The 25323-nt window shown below is 41.3% G+C and overlaps 3 protein-coding genes across 4 annotated transcripts; 1 reads left to right on the top strand and 2 right to left on the bottom strand.

The window, feature by feature from the left end:
• Positions 1-7120: 7120 nt before the first annotated feature.
• Positions 7121-11323, bottom strand: LOC130197824 (ras-related protein Rab-18-B). Its single transcript, XM_056420744.1, has 7 exons — positions 11151-11323; positions 10671-10726; positions 10516-10577; positions 9981-10053; positions 9597-9715; positions 9231-9297; positions 7121-8614 (listed from the first exon to the last, which is right to left on the bottom strand). The coding sequence occupies exons 1-7, from the start codon at positions 11216-11218 to the stop codon at positions 8442-8444; spliced, it is 618 nt and encodes a 205-aa protein (XP_056276719.1). The 5' UTR covers positions 11219-11323; the 3' UTR covers positions 7121-8441.
• A 945-nt stretch (positions 11324-12268) lies between these two features.
• LOC130198608 (patched domain-containing protein 3) lies at positions 12269-15891 on the top strand. Its single transcript, XM_056421832.1, has 4 exons — positions 12269-12988; positions 13079-13200; positions 13275-13420; positions 14372-15891. Exons 1-4 carry the CDS (start codon positions 12269-12271, stop codon positions 15889-15891), a joined length of 2508 nt encoding a protein of 835 aa, XP_056277807.1.
• A 1701-nt stretch (positions 15892-17592) lies between these two features.
• On the bottom strand, positions 17593-25214 carry yme1l1b (YME1-like 1b). Of its 2 annotated transcripts, none has more exons than XM_056421516.1 (18): positions 25040-25214; positions 24505-24636; positions 24248-24425; positions 23868-23957; positions 23515-23612; positions 22749-22899; positions 22566-22649; positions 22027-22179; positions 21775-21927; positions 20794-20926; positions 20302-20364; positions 20046-20158; positions 19642-19797; positions 19282-19433; positions 19004-19130; positions 18811-18884; positions 18306-18392; positions 17593-18204 (listed from the first exon to the last, which is right to left on the bottom strand). In XM_056421516.1, exons 1-18 carry the CDS (start codon positions 25070-25072, stop codon positions 18061-18063), a joined length of 2121 nt encoding a protein of 706 aa, XP_056277491.1. In that variant the 5' UTR covers positions 25073-25214; the 3' UTR covers positions 17593-18060. The 2 variants fall into 2 exon arrangements, with proteins under 2 accessions (XP_056277491.1, XP_056277490.1); XM_056421515.1 differs by having other exon boundaries at positions 22027-22200; positions 25040-25213.
• Between the last annotated feature and the right edge of the window lie 109 nt (positions 25215-25323).

Raw genomic sequence — 25323 nt, 5'->3', positions numbered from 1 at the left:
CAGACGAGCGGAACACAGAGCTGCTGCGATGCCGGGACGCCACCGACGACAGCTCTCCTCTCAAGTACGGAAGATACGGGTACGCCCTTTTTGCCTGTGTTGGAAGTTATGTTTCGATCAGTTAAACAGGTGGTCGTACGCTTTGGAAATGCATCGTAAAATGTAATATTTCAGATGTCATATAAAAAACATAATTCTTGAACCTATCAATATGTCATGCTAAAATGCAGTTTTATGTTCTGCCTTTACATACATAGTTAAAAAGTGATTTGCAGTTCTTTATAAATGCCAGCCACAGACAGAAATGATGTATCTGTTGCCATGAGTAAGTTAAGTGGTTTGAACAGAAGGCATTGTGGGTGATCTTTGTGAATCTACGAGGCAACTTGTGATTCCCCCAGGTCTCGTCTGTGTGGGGTCAAAGTTCGCCACAAGAGACAGGTGCTGCAGGACATGGCCCGGCCGTTGAAGCATTGGCTGTACAAACACCGGGACAACCCGTACCCAACCAAGACAGAGAAGGTCCTGCTGGCTCTGGGCTCACACATGACGCTAGTGCAGGTGAGAGACGAGCTTGTGCAAGAAAACATGGATAGAACGGATGAAGAAAAATGTACTTTGGAGATGTGTTGATGATGAGTTTTGTGGATTTAAATTAAGCCAGTGTTGTTCTATAACAAGGTGCATCTGTGCAGGTCTCAAATTGGTTTGCGAATGCCCGGCGGAGGCTGAAGAACACAGTGAGACAGCCCGACCTGAGCTGGGCCCTGAGGATCAAACTGTACAATAACTACATCCAGGGAAACGCAGAGAGACTGAGCGTGTGCAGCAATGACACTCACACTGACGGTACGGCCTACAGCATCATAGTGTATTTAAGTGCATTACTTTTTAAAGATGGTATTTATCCTCATTTGTAACTTCTTAAATATTCTATTTTGTTTCCTTTGCTGCAGATGAAGAGTGTCCCTTACAAACTCCTATAAGCCAATCAGACTTTGGCAGGTCATCTTCCCACAAGTGCGTGCCCGAGAAGCAGGGCGGCATCCTCGCCAACAGTGACGACAGCGCGTCACCTCCATCCAAGTACAAGAGCAGTTTACTGAACCGCTATCTGAACGACACCCTGCGGCACATGATGGCGGCGAAGGCCGACGGCGTCCCCTCCGCCCACAAGAGGAGGAGCCACTCTGAGTCGATCAGCTCCAACGAGTGTGATCGAGATGTCGTCTCTCCGGCGTCGTCCTACGAAACAGAGGCCAATTTTGTCTACCGCATGGGTGAGAGATGTCAGTGTTTGTCACTGTGGAGGACAATATTATAGAATAGAATAGCAGAGGCCTTTATACATTGAACATGTCTAAGTAGAATCAGGTAAAGCACATATTAAAGCAACATAGACGGTCATTTGAGAGGAAAATTGGTGCAAGCATCCCCTGTCTACGGAAATCATGAAAACAGCGCCTTGTTAATCGCTAATTCAGGTTGAATTTGAGACAAAATGACACTTTAACAACCCCGCTTCTCCTCGGTTGATTTTTAACACACCACAGCGTACAGTAAAATAAGAACAGACCGAACAGAAACTTCCACATGGCTCCTCAGAGCTCCTCGACATGAATACATCTCTCCCTGCACGATTCAATTATAAAGTTATAGCGAATCTGGGAGGGAGTTTGACACCCGGGTGCCCTTTCAGACATATAGGGAGCCCAGCACACTGACAACACTCCAATCCACTAAAGGTACAGGAGGCAGAGCTTTTACAAACATTACTAATAAAGACTCATGCAGACGCAGAAATCCCTCATTTTAAAATTTGGACAGAGCTCACGCTGGCTGCCGCCTCACACCACAAATATCATTTCCATCTACTAGAATGTGCCATTTGTTCCGCTTCATATTCTTGCCATAGTGGAAATGTCCAGTCCAGTCTCAAGGACAATTACAGAATGTCTGAGAGTTTATTCTTCCCAGGGTGAGAAGAAGAAACCTCAGCCAAATGTAGAAATGGAGCAGTCTGTCAGTAAAGCACTGAAGACATCGCGTAGACGTAGAGCGACTTTCAGAGCTGCCACTCAATTGTGAGACAACCCAGAGCGCTATCGCTACGATCCATTTGGCTTTCCCCATCGCTGTTAGAGGGAGTAGCTTTGCTTCCCTGACTTGTGTGCTTTGGCAGGCGGCTTCTCCCAAGTGTTTCTTTCCAACTCAAAATCAATATCAATGGACAATACATGCTAAAAGTTGTGAAAAGATTTTTGAAACCATTCTACTCTTTAGCATACTTTATCTAAAAAATAGACACGGCTTGTTTTAGTTCCTTTTTAATATAATGTAATGTTTCCAGGCAAACATAACATTCTGGTCCCAGTCTAAAGACACATATTTAATAGATATTAGTATCATCTTTGACAAGACTTCTGATCTCATCTGTATCTGTAACTTAAATAATTAGGGTAATTCATCAATTTAACAAGCTTGTAATATATTTAACCAGTGAAATGGTAAATTATTTAAAGTGTACTGCCCTGCTTAAATGTGCTAAATATAAAATGCTGACCATATCTATAGCCTCTACATATACTCTCAACGTGGCGACTGAATAGCCGGCGGCTTGCAGCCAACGATGCTAAAAGCGCTAACGATAGAAACGGTGCTCAGAGCGAAAACAGTGTTTACCTAATGGACACTTTGCTTCCCTAGGTGTTTCACAGTTTGAACAGACTAAACAAAAGAGATGTAACATGTTAATTAGTGAGCTTTAGAGGTTTATTGACTGGTCAGGGGTTTTTTACCTTTGAAAAATACTAGGCTAGCTGGTTTTCTTGCTTTAGCTAAGCTAAGCTAACTGTCTTCTGGCTGCAGCTTCATATTTAGCATACAGATATTTGAAAGAATATTCTTATTTAGCTGAGAGCAAGAAAGAGAATAAGTGTATTTCCCAAAATGTAGCCTATTCCTTTGAATATGTGACTGCTATCTTACTATAGAGTGTTTAGGTTTTTCTTGATGTTGTCATCAGCGCTCTTGAAATGTTTATGCAAACTTTTAATGTATCCCTGCTGGTCATATTAACGGTGTTTGCAACCAAGGACGACTCCTCTGTGAAAGGGAAGTGGAAAGTCAAGCTGCCAGATTTATGACGGGCAATAACACCATTAACACGTTTATACTCCACCCGGGAGATGGTTAAAAGCAAACCTCAACTGATGGGCTAATAAGTGATGCCGCTACTCAGTGTCTTTCACATATCAGTCTGAATACCACAGGCAGTAAAGTCTCACAAAGTAGTATTGTATATGTTAGTGTTGTTGCCATTTCGTGTAGCCTACAGGAATGTGAGGGTGTTTACTGTGGTACTCGCATCAACTTCAGTGTTTCTCTTAAAACGCCTGGAGAGCCATACATGTGACCACAGTTGTGTTTTATTGTTCGAAAAAATATCTGGACAAACGTCTTGCTGCGTTTTCCCTCCCATTTCGTTTCAAATGAAAACATGCATGCTGAGAGAGGAGTCTCTTGGTAGTGAATACATATCGCCATTTATGAAACAAGGTGTTACAATATGTTCCATACACAGTTGTTTTGCAGTGTTAATTCTAATGGAATACCTGTGAGAAAGGGGTAGTATCAACACACAGTTTTACATAAATCTTCTCTAAATTGTCTAAGTTTCGTAAATAAACATTAAAATATAACTATTACGTTTTCTTTGATACCTCCTTCATATCTGTCAACGATATGAAGGTGGAGCCAGGAGGCGGTTGGCATTAGCTTAGCACAAAGAGTGGAAGCAGGGACTTTTTTTTAACTGCAAAACCCAAACTTGTTGTTTTTAAACTTTATTTGTTGCCAATAGCAAACAAATTAGATATAACATGATAAATTGTTGGCTTTAGTTTTGTTTGTTAAAACGTAAAGGCTAGTTGTTTCGCTTTCAGTCTTTACGCTAATCGAAGCGAGCCAGCGACTTGCTAGCTTCATATTTAGCGTGAGAGCGATATCAATCATCAAGACAATATTCCAAAGCTAAAATGGAAAATAAGTTCTACATATAATGCACATACTAGCAATATAATATTACTCTAAAGTTGTATTCATTCTGCTTCTGAAATAGCCAGAGATACTGTCGTTTAATTTCAGTGCATTGTGAGAGAAAGACACTTCCTTCTTCCACAGATGTAGTCCATAGGTATTTAATCATGCAACACTTCCCGTCAGTTGGTATGATTTCACTTTGAGCTTTGGTCAAACAAAGATGAAGATGTGCAGAGACAGCTTTTGGAAATAAATAACACGCAGTGGATCAACTTTATAGGTGCTAGCAGAGCTTTGGAAACCTAAGAACACAAAGAGAGTCCTCACGACACATTGTAGATATTAATATTTTTTCCCACTCAAAAGCTCAAAAGAAGAATTGCATTGCATTTGTTTCTGCCAGAGTAGCTGAGCACAGGCCGACTGGTGCACTTTAGTGAGTCAACCCTATCTGGCACTGTGAAACACATCCAGAGAGACACACTGGATGAGTAGTAACTGATGCACATTCACATGAACAAACACATACACTAAACTCATGCAGATGCACAATCAGCCATGAATATACGCATAGATACTCACACACATGCTGCAAATTTAGAACCCATGTATTATCCCAAACATACGGTCATACAGCCAACATTGATGGCCCTTTGAATATTCTCTGTTTGCAATTTCATTGCTATCAAGTAAACTGATTCAAGTTACAGTTAGGTGAGTCCTTTCCTTCTCTCTTGCAGACACGGTGGACTACGCTTCAACTAAATGTGACAGGTATGTGTAATTATTTATCACTCAATCTATAATCAAATCTATTTTGCCTCTTTCAACTTTCATCTGCTCGAAAAGCAATACTCTACATAATCCCTCTCTTGGAACTGAACCACCACCTTTGATTCCTCCACATTATTCTGGCTGTATATCAAAAGGAGAAGCAAATCCACCATTTCTGTTTTGGATTTTTAAAATTGCTCTCTGGCTGATTTGGCACTTTGTTTTGTTCCGTTATTCGCAGGGAGCAGCAGCAGAGAGGAGGCAATCAGGGCTGGAGGGAGATCCACGCCGCTATGGCTCTGACCAACTTGGCCCAGGGGCAGAGCTGCGCTGCAGACCAGAGCAGCGAGACAGTGCCCAGAGCTGGCACGGGGCAGAGCTGCACCCAAGGGCCCTTCTCGGTTACGAGGACCACGATCGTGGACAGGATGTTTGTCGCAGGCCCCCCCGGTGCTCTGAGGCAGAGCTGCACCGCGGGGCCCACTCTCACCAGCCGCATCATCCAGAAGTCCTCTCATATCTTGGAGGTCCAGACTATTCACGTGGCAAACAGTGTAGGCCTATAAGCATGTCGTTACAACATCGGGTCTATCGTTCCATGTAATACTAGATGCTTAAGTGTCTTGCAATATCTGTGCAGCCTCTGTGATTTTGTAATGCTGATAAACTTTTAAAAACATTTTTACATTGTTAAATAGAAAAACTAACCTAATGCAGTTTCATATTTTCTACAGTTTTTGCTATGTTTATAATGTCTTTTTATTGTCGTAAGTTATATTAACTTCCATGAGACTGGATTATCATCCAATGCTTAAAGTTAACAGCAGCTATTTGAATAAACCCAATGTGAAATCTTTTGACCAGTCGTTTGCTTTAGATCATCACTTTGCAGTCGCTGGAGCTGCATATTTATGTTTCACTGAACTGTATTTAGTTGTAGTTTTCATGTGTGCAATTTTGGGTCTCGCAGTTTCACAATATGCTTTCAAATTGCTTTGTAAATGGTTGTAAAATGGGCAGAAAGGGAGGGCAGCGTGGACAAAGGGAGACATCAAGTGGAGTCCTTCTGATGAGCATCGCTCCAGCTACAGCAGGATTCACATAGTTGGACATTTGTTGCAAAAAAAGTAAGTAAGTCAACAGCTTTCAGAGAAAGATAATTAAAAACCAGCTGTAGGCTATCTTTGTAGCACAAAGCGCTCGACTGCTAGTCGGCAACTAGGTTGTGAAAACTAAGCGTGTCGAAGCTAAAGAAGCCAAAGGGAGCTTTGTGGTGACCAAAAACACCAAGAGCGCTGATGTTGCTTCATGCTGTGTTGCCAGAGGAGATTAAAAATATATATATTTCTCAAATTATTATGAGGCAATATGAGTGAGAGGGCGATGTTAACTGAATGGTGTAACCATTTTTTTTAATTTAAAAGAAAGATCTGCACCCGGTGACAAAAGCTCCCAGCAATTCAAATTGTGCAACGTTCTCCGTTAGGCATTACCATATAAAACAAATACATGTGTTTTTTAACGTAAAACAGCATTTTCTTTTTAAATTTTGTTGACAATATTTCTGAAATCCCGCCGATCGTTGACAAAAGCAGCCCAAATGTCATCAGCCCAACACTAATTCAACTTCATCGAAACTCTCCCAATTGGGTAGAAACCAACCCAGATTGGGAACGCTGGCTCCATGTCGCCTGTACGTGTAGATAGGCTTCTGGTAGCTACAGCTTCACATGGAACCTCCTACGGGATGTTAAGGCACCGGTGCGTTTACTGCTGCCGGTTAATGCAGCTTTTAGGAAGAAAACCTGATAAAGTTGTGAATGTATTTTAATTAAATAAGATAATTTGCTCAAAGTATACAAGAAGATGTCTGTCTGGGGATCAAAGTCACAGCAAACATTATGATAGGTGAGACACATAACTGTCATGGTTTTTTTATTTTAAAACATATATAATATAGAGAACACCATCAGCCGAGGGAGAAGGCCATGTCCACTTGCTACATCTGGAGGAATCCTGACAGCAAACATCAGCTTGTAATCACACTTAGTCCTCTGGGACTCGTTTATGAAACATGATTACCAAGATTTTTCCACTCCCTGTTTTGGCCTGTTTCTTTGACAATTTGTGCGGTGAATATTTTCAGTCTTGCATGTGCGACAGGCCAGTCAACAAAGTTTTATGGAAAGAGCACCTCACTCCCGTTTCCACTGTAAACCAAGGTTTGACGAGATGGGCTTCTGCACACACGGACACGTCATGGCAGCTCTCAAATGGCAAGTAAACAAGAATCAGTCTCGCGGGAGGGCATCCTGAGGTTGTCATTTATTTCAGTTTGAAACAATACAACCGTCACTGGACCATAACTCCAGCACACGTCATTCAATGTTAAGGCAGATATCAATTTAACATGTTGCTGAATATGATTCAAGTAGGCGCACAGCAAACGCAACGGGAGGAAGTACAGGAATAAAAAGGTCAACGTGATTTCAGACAAGAAAAAAGGAATTTAAACAAATAGCAACAATACATCAAATCAATACTTTACTGTGGACAGGAAGCTCTTCGGAATGCTCTCATACTATAATGTGCGAGAAATGCCTTCAATAAGTGAGTGGGACCTCACATGGACCACAGCACCACATGGAAACTGATAAATAAATGGGAAGAAAACAAGCGGAGCGAGCAAAGCTGAGACTAAATGTACAAACTTGCCATTTTGCCAGATCAGATAGGCAAAGAAATACTGTAAACTTTACACTTGTACTCGTGGAAGTTATCGGCCAGGTCATACATGCAAAGACAAAGAGGTTTGGTTGCAAGAAATCCGAAAAGATCCAAGACGACGACTCGTCTTACATATTTCAATGTAAAGAGGAAGAGAGAACTAAACAGGAAGTCGGTTCGTTTGAAAGCCTCGATGTACTGAAGCAGGACTGGATGAACGGTAAAGATGACGGGGGTCCATTGTGGAAGGTCTTCTCCGTGAGCGGTCACAGTGTTGTGGTGCATTATGAAAGATCACTCACACATGAACACAAGCCATCCCAAATCCAAGTGATGCGCTATTGATGTAATAATGCTGACAAATATACGTCTTTTAGAATATTTTAACGGTAACTCTGCAGCTAGATTTAGACATGAAGAGCTCACAAAGTATACGCAGGGCTCTTCAGGGAACTTCTGTCTGGATTTGAATGAAATATTTGGGGTAAAATTTGAAAACATGTGTGCTGCAACCTACAAATTGGTTGATGTAATAGGAACTACGCTATTAAACTGATGCCTTAATGCACAAGTAAGCTAAATTCAAACCAGACGTTTACTCGTATGATATACACGCGGCCTTGTCATGTCGATTTAAAACACCAGACTTCCTTTGGGCAAGAGGTTATTTTTGCATGATCCTTTCATTCATGTTTTAAACAGAAAGTAGTGACAGATGATGATTGAAAAGGAAGTGTGCAAACAGCAAAGTCCTTTCGTCGGACAGAACTACTCCCAACAATAAACTTGTTTTTTAAAGTAAAGAAAGTATTCATCCAGTTCCTTCACCCCCTCTTACTCGATGATTCTGGTCTGTAGTCATTCCTATCACTTTGGTGCTTGTTTCCTTCTGTCCAGTTTCAGGGTATGGAACAGTAGCCTCCACATGCCCTGCCACTGCCCGGCTCCTGGTCCCCCAGGCGGACCCTCTGACCCTGGGTTTCACTCTCCCAAAGCCCCGGAGTCTGGAGGATCTTCTCCACAAGCTCCTCAAAGGCACACTGGACGCCATCTTTGGTCTTTGCACTGGCCTCTGCACAAAGGGAGGAGGGTTAACAAGATTAAGAAGATCTGCTAAAAATGAAAAAAAACACTTCCCGAAAAGTTTTTCAAAAAATATCTACTTGCCAGGTTTTAAATCCAAAACAGAGAAAACACTTTTTTTTATTTTTTTGCAATATTCTAACTAATGAAAGATATTCAAAAATATCCATGTGTTGACAAACATGAAGTCATCTTCTTGCCCAGCCCCTTTCAAAACCCCATAATTTAGTCGTTCTAAAATGGAAACTCCATAAATGTTAACGAAATTTCCCAGAGAGGGGCAGATTGGAGATGAGAATCAGGAACACATGTAGACATGGAGCGGGTAAATGAAAACCCGCTAGATTTTAATCCTAATGCAGTTCTTCTGGAGTAGCCACATCTTTCAGCGCGCGTGACTCGCCAAAGCAGAATAAACAACGCAACAAACCCAAACTAAATGCAAGACTGAGAGTGAGGTCGGACTCGTTCCAACTGCACAATTACAGTTATGTCTTTCATGCACAGTATGGTAGGTTTTGGTGGCTCTCCACAGCAAGTCACATGTTATGGCTCTATTAGTTTAAGTGGCCGTGTCTGATTTTTACTCTTGCATGCATACTTACCAATAAAAAGCATGGAGTGTTTCCGAGCAAATTTCAGCCCCTCATTTCTCTCCACTTCATGGTCGTCCTGAAAAACAAAAAAACATCCTATGTGTTTTTTCTCCATAAGAAAAAGCAGAGTAAAGGATAAAACGTCAAGTGACGTAACACCCCACATTTATGAAAAGCTTCCAGAATTTCTGGTGTTGAGTGTTTTAATTTTTTTTTAGAAATATGACGAATTAAAGCAGTAAGAATAAAACCAAGATTAACATGAAGGCCAACTTTGAGCCTTTATACTGCATATTCTGAACATGTAGGACAGATCTGTCACGGCGATGGCCTGAACGTGACAACTAGAACTTGTATTTGATGAGCAGCACTCACCCGATCGATTTTGTTCCCAACGAGCATCTTTACAACGTCGTTGCGTGTCGTGTAGGTTTCCAGTTCATTCAGCCAATTTTCGAGCTTAGTGAAAGTCTCACGCTTTGTGACGTCATATACTGTCAAAAACATGCAAAAGGAGAAAAGGAGTTAGTAAGAATTGTTGACACGAGTATCATTAAATCTTTAAAAAGAAATCGTATTCATAAGTCATTTTAACAGGACAATGCAGCGGTCCAATGGCTGTTGATTTACAGTATTTATCCAAAGTAACTTACAGGATAATGTGTAGAGTAAGTATGACAAAAAGTGGTTTACTGGAAAGAGAAAATGGTCTCCAGGTCTGGCGTTGAACATGTTATGTTTATGAGCATCTCTGCTTACCGAGTATGACTCCTTGTGCCCCGCGGTAGTAGCTGGGCGTCAGGGTGCGAAACCTTTCCTGTCCGGCTGTGTCCTGCAAAAGTAAAGACACGTAACATCAAACTTCAGAACAACTGGTGCACTAGCCAGCTGTTGATTGAGAACTCCTTACAGATGTTTTGCCTGAGATAATTATTCCTCAGAACACTATTAACATGTTACATCTTCATATAGTTAAATGGAGCATTAGGAAATATGTGCAATTATTTCATAGTATTTTTCGAGAAGTATTTTAAGACCTGGCATCCTCAAGCACAACACACATTTCTGAAACCAGTCATGCAGTGTATTTGGGCTTCTTATAGCCTCACCGTGGATGTTGTGTTTTCGTTGGAAATGATGCGTCACGAAAGAAAGTAGAATCTGTTTGTTTAGTTTGGTTCAGTGATTATGTCTGTGTAATGTCGCCATCTTGTGGATAAACCCTGCAGTCCATCATGTTTTTCCTGAGACAACAAAGAATACTATCGGCAACACCTCATGACATCAGTCTTACCCATATGGCGAGTTTTGCTTTGTTCCCATCTATTGCGAGTGTCTTCACTTTGAAATCCACACCTGGTCAGACGCGAGGAAAAGAGAGGAGAGAAAGGGAAAGTCCATAAAACTGTGTCGACCTATATGCGTGGATGTAAGTGAGTGAGTTCAAACCTATAGTCGCAGACTGCTCTGGGTCAAAGGTGTCTTCAGTAAACCTCAGGAGGAGACTGTGGAGGGAGATAAAGACAGCATGAGACTAAAAAGGGCAGACAGAACACAAAGTTGTATGAGTTTCCTCAAGGCTCCAACTACGTCACAGGAAGCTCAAAACATCGATCAGTGTATGTTGGCAGTGACATGAGCAGCAGCAGCAGCACTAGCAGCAGCATCTCTGATCAGCAAAACAAAAACACCAGTGAAAAGTTGTGAAACTGCCTCTGTGACGTCATTAGTCAGCCATAATGGTTATACGTATTCCCAGTAACAGTTTGGTCTGAACTGGCAGATAAATGGACATCGGTAACAGTGCCAGCGAGCTGCTGCAGCAACAACAGCTGAGCAACGGGGCAAAAAAAAATGGCTTACATAACTAGAAGAATGTCAACATGTACAACATGCTAGCTAACAGCGCGCGACACAACACAGACACACCTGGACTTTCCCACTCCGCTTTCGCCAATTATCAACAGCTTCAGAGTCGTCAACACGTCGTCGTCCATATTCCCGGAGGAGCTGGTCTCACTGGCACTTTGCGACGCTTTTAATGATGAATGTCACTTGTTTTGTGGGAGCAGCAGGCGGTTAGCAGCTCCGATGACAGCCGCTGTTCACGCAACTTCCGCCGAGGCTGCGACGGGGTCGTGACGTCACGGAGGTTCACGAGGTTTGGAAATGAAATAAAAAACAAACAAAATTGAAAACAAAAGTGAATATGTCATCAGTGTGTTATTATATTATTATATTATTGTAGACTTTGTTGTGCACTTTACGTTGTATTTAATGTAAATCAATTGGCTTGAATATAGTTTTAGTTTTTGTATTCAGTTTAAATTAAATTAATTAAATTGAACAAAATTACAAAATATATACTTTTTTTATTTTTTTATTAAATAAAAGTGTTGTATTTTTTCAGGAATTTTTCAAAAGTAAGTTCTGTGACATTAATAATAATAATACTAATAATAATAACAATAATAATAATACAATTGATTTCTATTTTGTCCACTGACTTTTAAATACTGACAAAAAGCTCACAAAATGTGGTTTTGTGTACACGTTTTCTTTATTTTATATCAAGCCACATATTCCTTTTCTATTGTTGGCCACTTTACCCTGAAGCAGAGGTGGATGAGGAATTAGAGGGAAGTCAACCATAGAAAATCACTGTCAACTGACTGATTGAAAACAAAAGAAACAAAGATCCACTCTATAATAGGTTATTGTTCTGGGCCTTTGCTACATTTCACCAATCTTCAAGCACCCAAAAGTATAATGTTACCTCACCAATGAGAAGGAATCACCTGGGGGTCAGTATTGAAATGGAACCAGTGAGCCGTACTACACCAACTGTTCTCCAATAGGCTCTTAGACCGAGGCCCTCCTCAAACCTCATCAGTATCTGTTCAATGCAGAGAAGCCAACCCTGTTATTATGCAAATCTCCTCTCACGCACAATAAATACAGCTGGTTGTCCTCACAGCTCTCTCTCTAATGTTGAAATTTAGAAGAAAAGGAGCAGCTCTTCTATAGTTTTAAAGTATTTTGCAGCTATGGCCAGACTCCGCACAAATTGCATAGAGAGACCTCTACGCATGTGCTATGAGATGTTGGGTCATTTTATTGGTTCCCATCCCTGGTGGTTCTTGATCGCCCCACTTGTTCTCTCGGCAGGTCTGGGGAGCGGATTTTATCTCCTGGAGGACAGAACGTCGAACGATATCGAGGAGCAGTTCACACCACTCGATGGACAAGCCAAGCTGGAGAGGAAATATATCCAAGAAACTTTCCCAAGAAACGATTCCATGTTTTCACGTTTAAGACTGAGCACGGATGGGAATTATGCAACTCTCATAGCTACGAGTGACCGGAATATTCTGACTGTGGATTCACTCCAGCACATTCTAGACTTGGACTTTAGAGTTCGGAGTATGATAGTGTATTTTGACAACCGATCATTTGAATATGCTGATATTTGTGCTGAGGTGATGGGATCCTGCACCTCCAATGACATTTTAGATATTATTGAATACAGTGCCAACAATATAGATACTGTAAATTTGACATATCCGTGGTATTACTCCGATTCTAAGAATATTCCTTTATATTTAAGTCTTGGGAGTGTGAAGACGTACGAGGAGAGCTCAGTGGTTGAAAGTTCTGAAGCCTTACAGGTCCATTACTATTTACGTGAGGACAACAAAACAAAGACCGACCTTTGGTTGGAAAGCTTCATCAATCTGGTCTCAAACAAATCATCAACGTCCATTCAGGTGAGCAGAATTTACGTTGTTTTGTTTTAAATGAACAACTTTTTGTTTAAATAATCAGCTTCTATTAAAATGTATTAATAATCGTTCTAGGTGTCTTACTCCACCTCCATGTCAATGCAGTGGGAATTTAGAAAAACTCCCGCATCCGTCATCTATTTATTCTCCATCACCTACGCCACTGCCATCACATTTTCAATCATTTCATGTTGGAGGTTGGTAAAACATCATGTTACAAGATATATTATTTGTATGTGTGGCTCTTTTTTGATCTCAGATTTTCTTTTAGGTTGGATAATGTGAGGACAAAGGTGTGGGTGGCGTCCTGCGGGGTGCTCTCCACGGGTCTGGCCGTCCTGAGTGGTTTTGGTGCGCTGCTGTTGCTGGATCAACCTTTTGTCATGACAGTGGCCTCCTGTCCTTTCATGATATTAGGTAGGTTTCATTGTCCAAGGACACATCAAAGTTAGAGACATCTCAAAAGAATATAACTTCCTATTAACCTATAAAGTAAAATATACATTGACATGACATTTCTTTTCTCCTTTGGCATTAGAATTATTCAGACCAGATCATAAAACCGAAAGTAATGCAGAAGTAATTAGATAGATAGATAGATATATACTTTATTAATCCCCAAGGGGAAATTTGTCGTTACAAGTAGCAGCACCAATAAACCAAACACACAAGAATAAAAACAAAAACAAAACACAAATATAGAAAAAACAGGGGTGAAAGATATAGAAGTATACAAAGTAAAATACAAAACAAAATATATATGTACATATACAACACACATGCATACACAACACACAACATCAATGACAAATCAAATCAAATTCAAAAGTATTAAATATAGACAGTGTGCAAAATGCAGAGTGTGTATATGTGTGCAGTGCAAATGAAATGTGTGTGTATGTGTGTAGTGCAAACAAATGAAATGTGTGAAGTGCAGATCAACATAGTGTAAATATTAAGTTATTATTGCACTACAATCTGGCACTACGCAGTGAGGTATAACACAACTTCAATTCTTCAATTCAAAAGTATTCCAATTGATTGTCATAATGAACATTAATGGATGGAAAACAATGGCTGCTGCTGTATTGAACAGTAGTTCAATTATACATAGTCTCCATTTGAAAAGCATCAACAAAATGCAAAGACGTCTACAAATCATTTGTAGTAAAATAACTTTCAAACAATGTAGTATAGTCCTTTAAAATATCTTGACAAAGGATTTTCAAAAACACACCAGTCACAAGATAAGGCCCGACCTCAGTTGATTGTTTTACTTCAGTGTACATTCCTAAATATTAGCCTTGCACACTAGACTGGAAAGAGTCATAAGCTAAAAAATGTTCTCCTCTGACCTCCAACCCAAAGGTATTGGACTGGATGATATGTTCATCATGATCTCTTGCTGGCAGAGGACCCGCGTTCTGGACAGCGTCCCCGACCGGCTGGCCGACGCCTACAAGGATGCTGCCGTCTCCATCTCCATCACCACGGTGACCGACGCTCTGGCTCTCTTCCTGGGCTACAGCTCGCCCTTCGGCTCAGTGCGGTCCTTCTGCCTGTACTCTGGGGTTTCTATTTGCTTCTGCTATCTGTACAGCATCACATTCCTGGGGGCGTGTCTGGCTTTGAATGGACAGAGAGAGGCAGAGAACAAGCACTGGTTCACCTGTGCCAAAATCCCAGAAGATGTACCATGTCGAGGTTCAAAAGCCTTCCGCGTGTGCTGTGTTGGGGGGAACTACGATAGGGTCACTGAGAAAGAGGAAACTGAGCCCCTGAGTTTCATGTTCGAGCGCTTCTATGGCCCATTTCTGACCCACAAGTGCATAAAAGCTTGTGTTTTTGTCTTTTACGCAGGCTATTTAGCTGTTAGTGTCTACGGTTGTTTTATTTTAAAGGAAGGATTCGACATTGGGAATCTGGCTTTGGATGATTCCTACATCGTCGAATACTACAACAATCAAAGGCAACACTTCTCTGAATATCGCTATAACTTGATGGTAGCAGTGAAGCATCCCCTGCGGTACTGGGATGAAGATGAACAGAAGCTTTTGCGTTCATGCATTTCAAGTTTTGAGAGTTTAAACTTTGTGAATGGGACTTTTGGTTGGTTTCTTTCCTTTCTACAATATGCAAATGCAACCAATCTCAATATAGGTTCTCAAGAGGCTTTCCGAACACATCTGCTACATTTCTTAGACCGTAATTCCATGTTCAAACAAGACATCAACTTCACTGCAGACTATAAGATTCAGGCTTCTCGCTTTTTTGTTCAGACGCTGAGCAACACAACAACGAAGGACTTGATGATTGGACTGAGAAAAGCAGCAGAGGAAAGTCCAGTAGAGCTCCTGGTGTACCACCCTGCTTTCATCTACTTTGACCAGTACACCGTCATCATGGACAACACCATTCAAACTATCCTGGTGGCCGTGATTGTGATGCTGGTCGTCTCGCTTCTCCTGATACCCAGTCCTCTGTGTTCCCTGTGGGTGGCTTTTGCCATGTGCTCAGTCCTGGTTGGTGTGACAGGCTTCATGGCGCTGTGGGGCGTAAACCTGGACTGCATCTCCATGATCCACCTGGTCATGTGCATTGGCTTTTCTGTGGACTTCTCAGCACATATTTCTTACTCTTTTGTCTCCAGCTCCAAGATTGATGCCAATGAGAAAGCGATTGATGCTTTGGCTCATTTAGGCTATCCAATCCTGCAAGGAGCATTGTCCACTATTTTAGGGGTGGTGGTGCTGTCCATGTCTGGGAGTTACATCTTTAGGACGTTCTTCAAGATTGTGTTTCTTGTGATTTCATTTGGGCTGCTCCACGGCTTAGTGTTCATTCCAGTGTTTCTGACCCTGGTTGGGTCCCGTGGGGCGTGGTGTTAAGAGGGGAGGTCAGCGGCGTAATTATAGAGTGCAGGCATTGTGGTTGCACTGGGGTCTGTAGGGTGGGGGAGGGCTGGAGCTGGGTCCACTATCATACTGTGAAGAATTAGGAAGACTTTTTATTTTTTATTACTCAATAAATAATAAATTCTTATTTTCTTTGGGTTTTTTTTTCATATAGTCATATGCAAGTAGGATTTATGGGTAATATGTATGCTGAGGTTGTCGTTGAAATTGTTTTTCCACTGTTTGGACACTATGTCAAAGTTGCCCAATTTACCCAATCTAGATATTGGACCAAATAAATGGCAGTACTGACACCATCAAGAGCAAAGATGTGACGTGGACAACATATTCCGGATGTTAGTTTTTGGGGTTATTACAATTTTGTAGTCAAAACACACACCAAGGATTGATTTATTTGTATAATTAATGTTTTTAACTTCAGTTTGAGTTTAATACTTGGTGATCATTTATTTTGTGTATCAAGTGTCAAACTTAACAATAAAATTAGATTTTTAAACTATTCTGTTTTGCCATGTCAAATGTGTAATTTGGAAATGAGGAGTGTGCTGAGCAATTTATATAGTTATGTCAAAAATACATCTTAAATACATTCCGGCTTACAGACCCCAATACACATTATTCGGGCTTCTCTTTATTTCTCAGCTGCAGAAACTTTCATTAACCACATCCAGCACATCGTTGGAGATGTTGTCAATCAACGGCAGAGACATTCAATGAGTTCTCAGCATAAAAGCATCACTATACATTTATATACAATGTTCCCATGGCATCCCAATCATATATACAGCTACATATAGATAAAAGGCCAAGAAACTGAAGATTAAGAAGAACATGAAGTACATATGCTGGTGGTAATCTTGACACATGTTGTACTTTGAATTAAATGTCAAAAATAATTCTAAAATATGGATTAGATACACTGCTGCAACTATTCACTTGAAATTTAGAACATCTTAAGAGGCATAACTGCATGTTTCTACCCACAATCGGTGTTGAATAAATGTCATATTAGAGTCAAGAACTTCACAATTAGACAGCTTAACTTTCTTTCTACTCAGAGCCAGTAGGCATCAAAGATCGGCATCTTCCCTCCACTGCACAGAAAGCTATAGTGACCAAGATGTGAGAAAGCTCTCTGCTTTAAGATAATGACAAAGGAGACCTCAACCGTCAATAACCGATACCTGGCCTTGAGGTTAGACTACATTGCAACTTTAAAATCCTGAAGTTCCCAATGCTCTATCCCAAGAGAAACAGCTTGTTTTTGTTGCGTGGTTTTAAAGCTGAGCATCAGTAATTGTTCCGTCTGTATACGCAGCGAAAATGCATCCATCAAGTGTATTTTCAATTTATACACCTACATCCCCAAAGTCCAACTTAATATACTTCCTTATTCAAAAGAAAAGAAAAAAAGAATTACATTCCTCAAAAGGCCACCATTTAAAATAAGTAACGGGATATATGCAGAGGGGGACAGGAGAGTGGAGATAAATACATCGACACGATCCTTCAATCATCCCGACACTGATGGACCGTCAAAGAGCGGCGCGCCATCGTGACACTTCCTGGTTCTTAACGAGGAGACACGCAGGCTGGAAGTGGAGAGGACATTGAAGATATACCAGACAAATAACATGTGAACACAAACGCTGGAAGACAAGTGACAAATAGGAGTTGAGATTTAGTTATAATTTTATTATTACATGAGAGCTCTTTGGGCTAACGATCAGCATTTCCCATCAACAGGTCTAAACAGACCTGGCGCAACACATTTTAAACTAATTTCAACTCATTTTTCAACAATTTACAATATTTAACATGCTGCTTTTCTGTCTGCGGTGAATAATTACATTAATGTATCATTTCCTCCCAGCAACTGATGAAGTGACCTGAGCAACCTGCTTCACATGTACCCGTTGTTTAAGTGGCACATGACAGAATTACCGATCTGGGAATATTGATGGGATTACACGGAGGGGACAGAGTGAGGATGTGACGTAGTCCCACATGAGCACTTACTTATAAAGACACTTTGAGAATGCAGACCAGGACTTCTCATGAGTCCATTCCCTTCTGTGACCCCTGAGCTCTACAAATCTGACCCCTGCCGCTACCCTCTGAATGTTGCTGTGCTTGCACGTTTCATCTGGTCTCCAGGGCCTTGCCTTCCAGGACCAGCTTAATCTCCTTGGCATCCAGCGTCTCATACATGATCAGAGCGTCTGCCAGGTCTTTGTGCTCTTTGGTGCGGGACCTCAGCAGGACTTTGGCACGCTCATAAGACGCCTGGGGACAGCAAGCGAGACGACGGTAAGAAACAACGCTTCGACATGGCTGGTGGAATTGCTGAGCCGTTTTTGGTTTAGCATCAAAAACATCAATCAGACCTTCAGTAATACTCGGACTTCATGCTCCACAGCTGCTTGTGTCTCCGGGCTCTGGGCCGTCATGTCAGTGTAGGTCATCACACCCAGCTGCGAGACAGGAAGGGGAAACAAACACATCAGACTGCAATGCATGCACAGTACAAATACTATTAACTAGAGGTCGACTGATCGTGGATTTTAAAGGCCGATATAATAACGATAGTTTGAAGCATGTTAAAAGCCAATAGATGATTTAAAATGGGCCGTATGACACAAATACCACTTTTCTGCCTGCTGCAGAATCAGCTGTTCCAGGAGACAGCAAAAGTTCAGCCAACATCTTTTGACCGTATTGCCAAAAAAAATTATGATTTTATGGAGTGGAGAATTGTTTCTGAACAAATAATCACTCATATAGTTAACACTGAGAAATGTAATGCAAAGTATGTCACTTATTTATAGCTGGAGTGTTGTGAGACAACCTCTGCTATATGAACAGCCTTCTCTTTTTACCTATTTAACTTACCTTTTGACACATTCCAAATCTGGTCACCATCATTTTAGCAATCTTTGTGGCACCATCAAAGTCACTTGACGCACCTGGAGAAGAAGACGCATTAAGCTTAAAAAACTTCCAACGAAAATTCCATATTTTATAAAATCAACAGTTTCCTACATTCACCCCTCTTATCAAAACATTTTTAGGAACTCCGTCTCACCGGTTGTTATGTACTCATGGCCAAATATAATCTCCTCTGCTACACGGCCGCCCATACTGACGTCCATCTGGGCCAGCAGCTGAGCGCGAGTCTCACTCCAGCGATCGTCCTCTGGGAGCATGGACACCTGGCGAGACACATCGAGAAAGATGGAGGAGGAATGAATAAATATAGTGATGAGAAGCTGTACGCAGTAATGACAGTTTGCACCAGACCTGTTATTAAAACTGAATATGCAGATTGTAACGATTTGGTTAACACGCCCAAGGTTTCCTTACATGTCCCAGACTGTGGCCTCTGGGCATGATGGTAGCCTTGTTAATCGGCATGGCATCTTTGGTGTAGTGAGCCACGATGGCATGGCCCGATTCATGGTACGCTGTGATGAGCTTGTTTTGTTTGTCTATTTCTACACTTCTTCTCTCAGGGCCTTAAAGAAAAGAAGGTATGAATTAAATGATGTTATAGCAACATTCTCAAAATCAGACATAGTTATAAAAAGGAAGCCTTTGGCATGCAAGATGAAACCAGAAAATCAGGAAAAGGAATAATGGAAAGTTTATTCATATTTTAACAATTCCAGGGAAACAAGAATGGGGTCCATCTTCTCCAACTAGCACGTCTTCCGAATTACTCACCCATGAGGATTTTGTCTTTAGCAAACTCCAGCTCCTTCAGGGTGACCATGTCTTTGCCATCTACTGCTGCCTTCAGAGCAGCCTGGTTGACCAGATTTGCCAGGTCAGCGCCAGTGAAGCCCACTGTGCCCCGGGCAATGATACTGGCCTGGATATCTGCAGCGATAACACGCAACATCAACAAAGATCAGGCCAGGCCTCAGACCGGGTAAAGGCAAGTAAACATTCAGCTTAAGATGTCAACTTTAAAAAAGACCAATGCTCTGCGCTCGTGTGTCAGGACCCCCCAAGCTCAGGGATACTAAGAATAGTTAGTTCCGTCTCGCAATGGTTAAAATATCACAAACCATAACAAAGCAGTTGAGTCAAAATAAAGTTATAATTAGCAGATTCTGATCTCACACCTGGATCAATTTTAATCTTCTTCAGATACCAGTTGAGGATCTCTGTGCGTCCTTTCACGTCTGGTTTGGGTACAGTCACCTGCATGTCAAATCGCCCTGGGCGGATCAGGGCACTAAGAAAGAAGATCAACTGGTTAGAAAAGGGCCGACTGTCAGCATCCGGGTCGCTGCATACAAAACAGCCTCAGGGTTGCAGTCCTTTCTTTGTTGTTATTATCATCAAGGAAAGCATTGTGCATTGTAAGCTCTGACATACTTATCCAAAGCTTCTGGGAAGTTGGTTGCTCCAATAATGATCACGCCTTCATTTGGTTTAAACCTACAAAATAAGAGCACAGGGTGTATGCAAGTCGGTGTTTGCAATGCTGCGGCTCTCCTTAAAGACCGTTTTATTATCTGTAGTTAAATAAGTCAACTGAGAGCCACACGTATTAAAGGTTTGCGACAGCCACAGATCGCAGATTTGTGTTATTATTGATAATAATATCTTTAATGATAAAGATAATGTCAACAAATATAACACATTTTATATATAGATAACTAATCCATGCTCTGAGTTAGATTATGTATAGTATCATGTGCATAATAAACATCATAGTAATATTAAATTTTCTAAAAATGTTTTTTGTCAATACCAGTATATTGCAACATCCCCACCCACCATCTTGCCAAATGTGCTGTTAATCTAAATTAAAACATCATCTGACTCAAAAACTGTCAAAATGAAACGGATACATTAAGAGCTTACCCATCCATCTCTGCAAGTAGTTGGTTGATAGTCTGTCTGGAGTAAGGGTGCATGGGAGACTCGATCCTTTTCCCACCCACGCTGTCTAGCTCATCAATGAAGATCACACAGGGAGCATTGGCTTTAGCCTCCCCTAGCAAACAGCAGAAGGAAAAAATATAAAAATCGACACATGTACCACAATGTGGTGGAGCAAATCATTAATGCTGACAGGCTAAACCGCATTGCTGGCTTTAAAAGTTGAAAAACACCCATCACTTTTAAAAGTTGTAAAGATAAGGAGCATGTCTGAATGGAGAATGAATCTTAGACAAGAGTTGAAATAAGAAGGAGAGAGAGACCGAATCAGAATCTGAGGTTATTTCATAAGATAAAATGTATGATGCCCTGTGGCCTGGGGACTTGGAGTATAAGGTTTAAGGAGATCAGGCCTTTAGGAAGGGGCGTGTCTATTTGTCATCAGAGGCATTGTTCCAACAAAGAGAAGTTAAAACTGGTTTTTTTTTAAACTTGAATTTTATCGTCTTAGTTAAGATTTCAGCTGCAGCCGTCTGACACCTTTGAAAACTTTTCGTATTATTGCTGACTTTAAAAGTTGAAAAATATCAATAATGTATAAAAGATGTGGACTATTGTTTGTAGTTTGACTATATTGTTTAATTATAGTTTGAATAAAGTTTCGAGCTCAAATTATAAGAAGAGGAGAAAAGCCTGAAAACAATTAATATTCTTATATTTGTATATCTATTTAATGTAAGTATGGAAGGTTTGACTGATGAAAGTAAAAGGGTAGGTGTCCTAACTGAGCAGAACGTTTCACTACTGGAAGAAGTTAAGTAAATAATAAATATAAAGTTCACACCAATTTCTTTTGTTGCCACAACCATGTAGCCCTTGTACCAGGAGTGGTCAACTCTACATACCAAGCAAGGAAAAAGGAAAAATTACATTTTTGAATTCATAAATATTTATAAATCCTACTGAAAAGATTCCGGATGCGGCTGGCTCCCACTCCAACAAACATCTCGTCAAATTCGGACCCGGAGGCGTAGTAGAATGGCACATCTGCCTCTCCTGCCACCGCTCTGGCCAGCAGAGTCTTCCCAGTCCCTGGAGGGCCAATCAGTAGAACACCTAGAGGAGAGAAAGGGATGACGAGGAATGGGTCCCGGATACAAAAACAAAGATCCCTGAAAAGAATTAAAGAAAATGCACGGTGAGAGATAGCGATACCTTTCGGCAACTTTCCGCCCAAGGCTGTGAACTTGTCTGGGTTTTTCAGGAACTCCACAACTTCCTGCAGCTCGTTCTTCGCTTCATCTACCCCTTTGACGTGCTCAAATGTCACATTCTTCATCTGGACAGGGTCCACTGCAGAGTCCAGGCCTGATGTGGTTCGGAACCGTACTATGCAAAATGGTTAGATTAAAGTTCGAAATCACACTGCATGGCACAGTTAATAAACTCACACACACACACACACACACACACACTTGCCTGTTACTGAGGATTATTTAAGAACCACAACTGATTGCATATATTAGTGTTTTAATACTGAAGGTTAAAATATGCTGTTATTGTTGACTCCAAATAGCAGCCAATAGCTCAGTTATACCAAACTTAGTTATTTTCTTTAAAGGATGCACAGATTAGTGTAGCAGGCTAATAATGGGCTTTATTATTGACATATTAAAATGTTAACATATTAGAAGGGATTTCACGTGTGTGATATGAAATTAAAAGCAGCTTTAAAGAAGAAAGGGAGCCTTTACCCGATATGAAAGGGGTCTTGGAGAGGCCGTAGAGCCCAACAAGAAGCAGCACCAGCAGGATGAGACGAGTCCTCTTGAGAGTGTCTGAACAGTCGGAGCACAACAACTTTACATCAGCCAAGTGTAATGCTTATAATGGAATAATGATTGTGTGACTCTATTCAAGTTTGTTATAAAACTTGCCTTGCGTGCGTCGTGTCAAGGTTTGGGCTTTCAGGAAACCCTCAGCGAAGCCGCTCTTGAAAGCATCCTGCTGCCCCTCGGGTACGCTCTTGTTCTTAACCAGACTGTCTAGACTGTCAACTTCTATCCCCTTGTCACGCGTTAGGAAACCCTGCAGCACAAGGTAAGACTGGTTGGCAGACAAAGCGACAATACACCTTCACTTCAATCCCACCGTCACTCTTAAGGCCATCGCGCTAGACACAATGTGTAAGCCTCAAAACTTAAAGTGCACACTCTGCCTTTGTTCTTAGTTCCTGCATGAACAGCTGGAAGCTCCGATTACTCAGACAAGACAGCTGCATAACAATATAATAATATAAACAAACATTGTATTCAGCCAAAATGATAGGGCCGTTAGTGACTCAGGCTAGGCAGAACACCAAATGCCAACTTTTAATATTATTTTTTTTAGCAGAAGATTTAACTGAAGAGTTATATTTGACTAGACAGCAGAGAAAACCAACAACAGTGATCTGGTGCCATTTCTACTCAGGAGGCAAATATTTTTCAACAGGCCTTGAACTGTTCTCCAAAAAATACAACAGCCTAGCCAGATGAAAATCTTGTTGTTGTTAAGGCTACAAATAAATTAAATATCGGTATCTCCAATATGCTAATTATATTAAACATGTCAAGGATATGCTAACTATATTAAGCACAGTAAGGATATAGCATTACATGCTGAGGGATTTGCTTAAGCATGTGAACATCTCCAAGTACTTACCTTCATAAAAGATGGTGTGAATCCCTCAGAGTCCAGGGCGGACTGCAGTCGTCTGGTTTTGCTTTTTAAAGTTTTAAAGCCTCTGTTTGGAACCCACACTTGAAATATGAGGTAAGCATTTGATGTTAAAAAGCTAGTCATGCTTCCACAGCATATAACTTAACAAGATTAACATAACTAAGCATTGTAAATCTACAACGTACATGTAAAAATACACCACGCAATTCTCTCAGTAATGTTATTTATATCATTGTCGAACAACATACACACACATTCTAGTAATTAATTATAAACAACTGAATGCAAAGCTTTGGATTAGTAATAAAATATGACATGGTAATCTATATAGTTACCTGGCCAATGTTGAAGCTCTGTGCAGACAGACTGGAGAAGCATGGGGTGCTGCCTGGAATAAGACATGGGCATTGCACCACACGAGAAGCCTGGGAACAGAGAACAAGGCTTAACATTTAACGTTGAGCTAACCTGGGGAAAGATTGGTAGCTGAGGCCCTAAATACTTGTTAAGACTGTTAACTAATAACGAAGCAGATCCACAAAAAAACGATAAACAGTCAAGTGAAACACAATATTCGATTTTCTTGCAAACTGTGAAGTCCTGGCATGTTGTTGTCATTCCTGAGATATGCTGAGGAGTCAGGCAAAAGCACCAGCCACCGGCTCACTTATTCAAGTAGTACTATTTCCAGTATGGGAGACCTGTGCATTCTCACCATGCTTATTGTAGTAAAAGGAGTGCGTCGAAAGATGCGATGTCCTCCATGCTGTCTGTCCACCCAAACAAAGTGGCGTCTCCTGGGGACTCGAGCGAGGGAACACACTGTTCACCAGCTCATCCAGCTGCTGTGCTCCCAGGTCCGATAAGCCAAGCTCCCGCAGATTCCACATGGGCTGCAAACATACATTATAACATATTTGTTTTTATTCCTCACATGGTTATTGTGGAACAGTAACTCCAGTGAAGGTGTACCTCTGTGGGGTGTCGTTCCGAGTCTGAGGCTTGCTCCTTGTGTTTTCTTGATTTGTAGGCGGCGCTGCTGCTGCCCAGTGAGCTCTTCATCGAGTGGAGGACATTGATGAGGTGGCTCAGAGGGACAGTCACCTAAGATCACAGGAAGTCACAAAGTGAAAGTTCAACTTGATATAATGCAAGCTTTACACGCCAATTATTTATAAATGGGAGAAAAAAAGTAGCACAGTGATATTATTAGGATGCAGTGTCTAACATATCGCTAATTGACGCAGTCTCAAGTCAGGACACACCGACAGTTACGTTACGTTAACGTTAGCTGGCGTCAGGAGAAACTTCACCGAAAGGGCTTTATTTAATAACGGGTAAACAGAGCGAGAATTATAGTGACAGAATGTCCACTGACGTGAATACGAAGGTCTTCCAAAGCTTAATAAAAGGTCGACAGAGGTCACTTGAGAGAGAGAGAGAAGTTTGAGCCGAAACAACAACAGTGCTAATGTTAGCTTGGCCTGGGCGTCTCCTGCTTTCTTACCTGTGGCTGGACCGTCATTGACAGGGAAAACATGTTGAATTCTCACTCGTACACCACGAACGTTGGGCTGCACAAAATGAGCCACTGCCCTCGAGAGTTAAAGGTCCGTTTTTACTTTACTTATCTCCCTGTAACCGGCATAGCAGCTGAAGCTGCGAACTTCAGCGGTAGCTGGAAATAAACCGGATATGACGTACATCGTGTCGGGACCCCGTTTCATGTTTTCATTTCTGACCCCGTTTAAGTTATGCGTGTCATTTCATGTAAACCTTTCACATATTAGT

The sequence above is a fragment of the Pseudoliparis swirei genome, chromosome 8, assembly GCF_029220125.1.
Source record: "Pseudoliparis swirei isolate HS2019 ecotype Mariana Trench chromosome 8, NWPU_hadal_v1, whole genome shotgun sequence".
NCBI lineage: Eukaryota > Metazoa > Chordata > Actinopteri > Perciformes > Liparidae > Pseudoliparis > Pseudoliparis swirei.
Note: the sequence above shows the minus strand (reverse complement) of the source record. Positions and strands in the feature narration are given on the sequence as shown.

Bases quoted from the DNA above. Each gene is read 5' to 3' on its own strand.
- yme1l1b (XM_056421515.1), bottom strand. From the start codon at position 25,072: ATGTTTTCCCTGTCAATGACGGTCCAGCCACAG. The intron at 19,434-19,641 runs GTGAGTAATTCG...CTTTTCTTTAAG, and splicing joins TAAAGACAAAATCCTCATGG to GCCCTGAGAGAAGAAGTGTA. The intron at 18,205-18,305 runs GTCTGATTGATG...TGCTGTCCCCAG, and splicing joins AAGTCCGAGTATTACTGAAG to GCGTCTTATGAGCGTGCCAA.
- LOC130198608 (XM_056421832.1), top strand. From the start codon at position 12,269: ATGGCCAGACTCCGCACAAATTGCATAGAGAGACCTCTACGCATGTGC. The intron at 12,989-13,078 runs GTGAGCAGAATT...TAATCGTTCTAG, and splicing joins AATCATCAACGTCCATTCAG to GTGTCTTACTCCACCTCCAT. The intron at 13,421-14,371 runs GTAGGTTTCATT...TCCAACCCAAAG, and splicing joins CTGTCCTTTCATGATATTAG to GTATTGGACTGGATGATATG.
- LOC130197824 (XM_056420744.1), bottom strand. From the start codon at position 11,218: ATGGACGACGACGTGTTGACGACTCTGAAGCTGTTGATAATTGGCGAA. The intron at 10,054-10,515 runs GTAAGACTGATG...TTACTTTTGCAG, and splicing joins AAGCAAAACTCGCCATATGG to GACACAGCCGGACAGGAAAG. The intron at 9,716-9,980 runs GTAAGCAGAGAT...TGTTTTTGACAG, and splicing joins GGCACAAGGAGTCATACTCG to TATATGACGTCACAAAGCGT.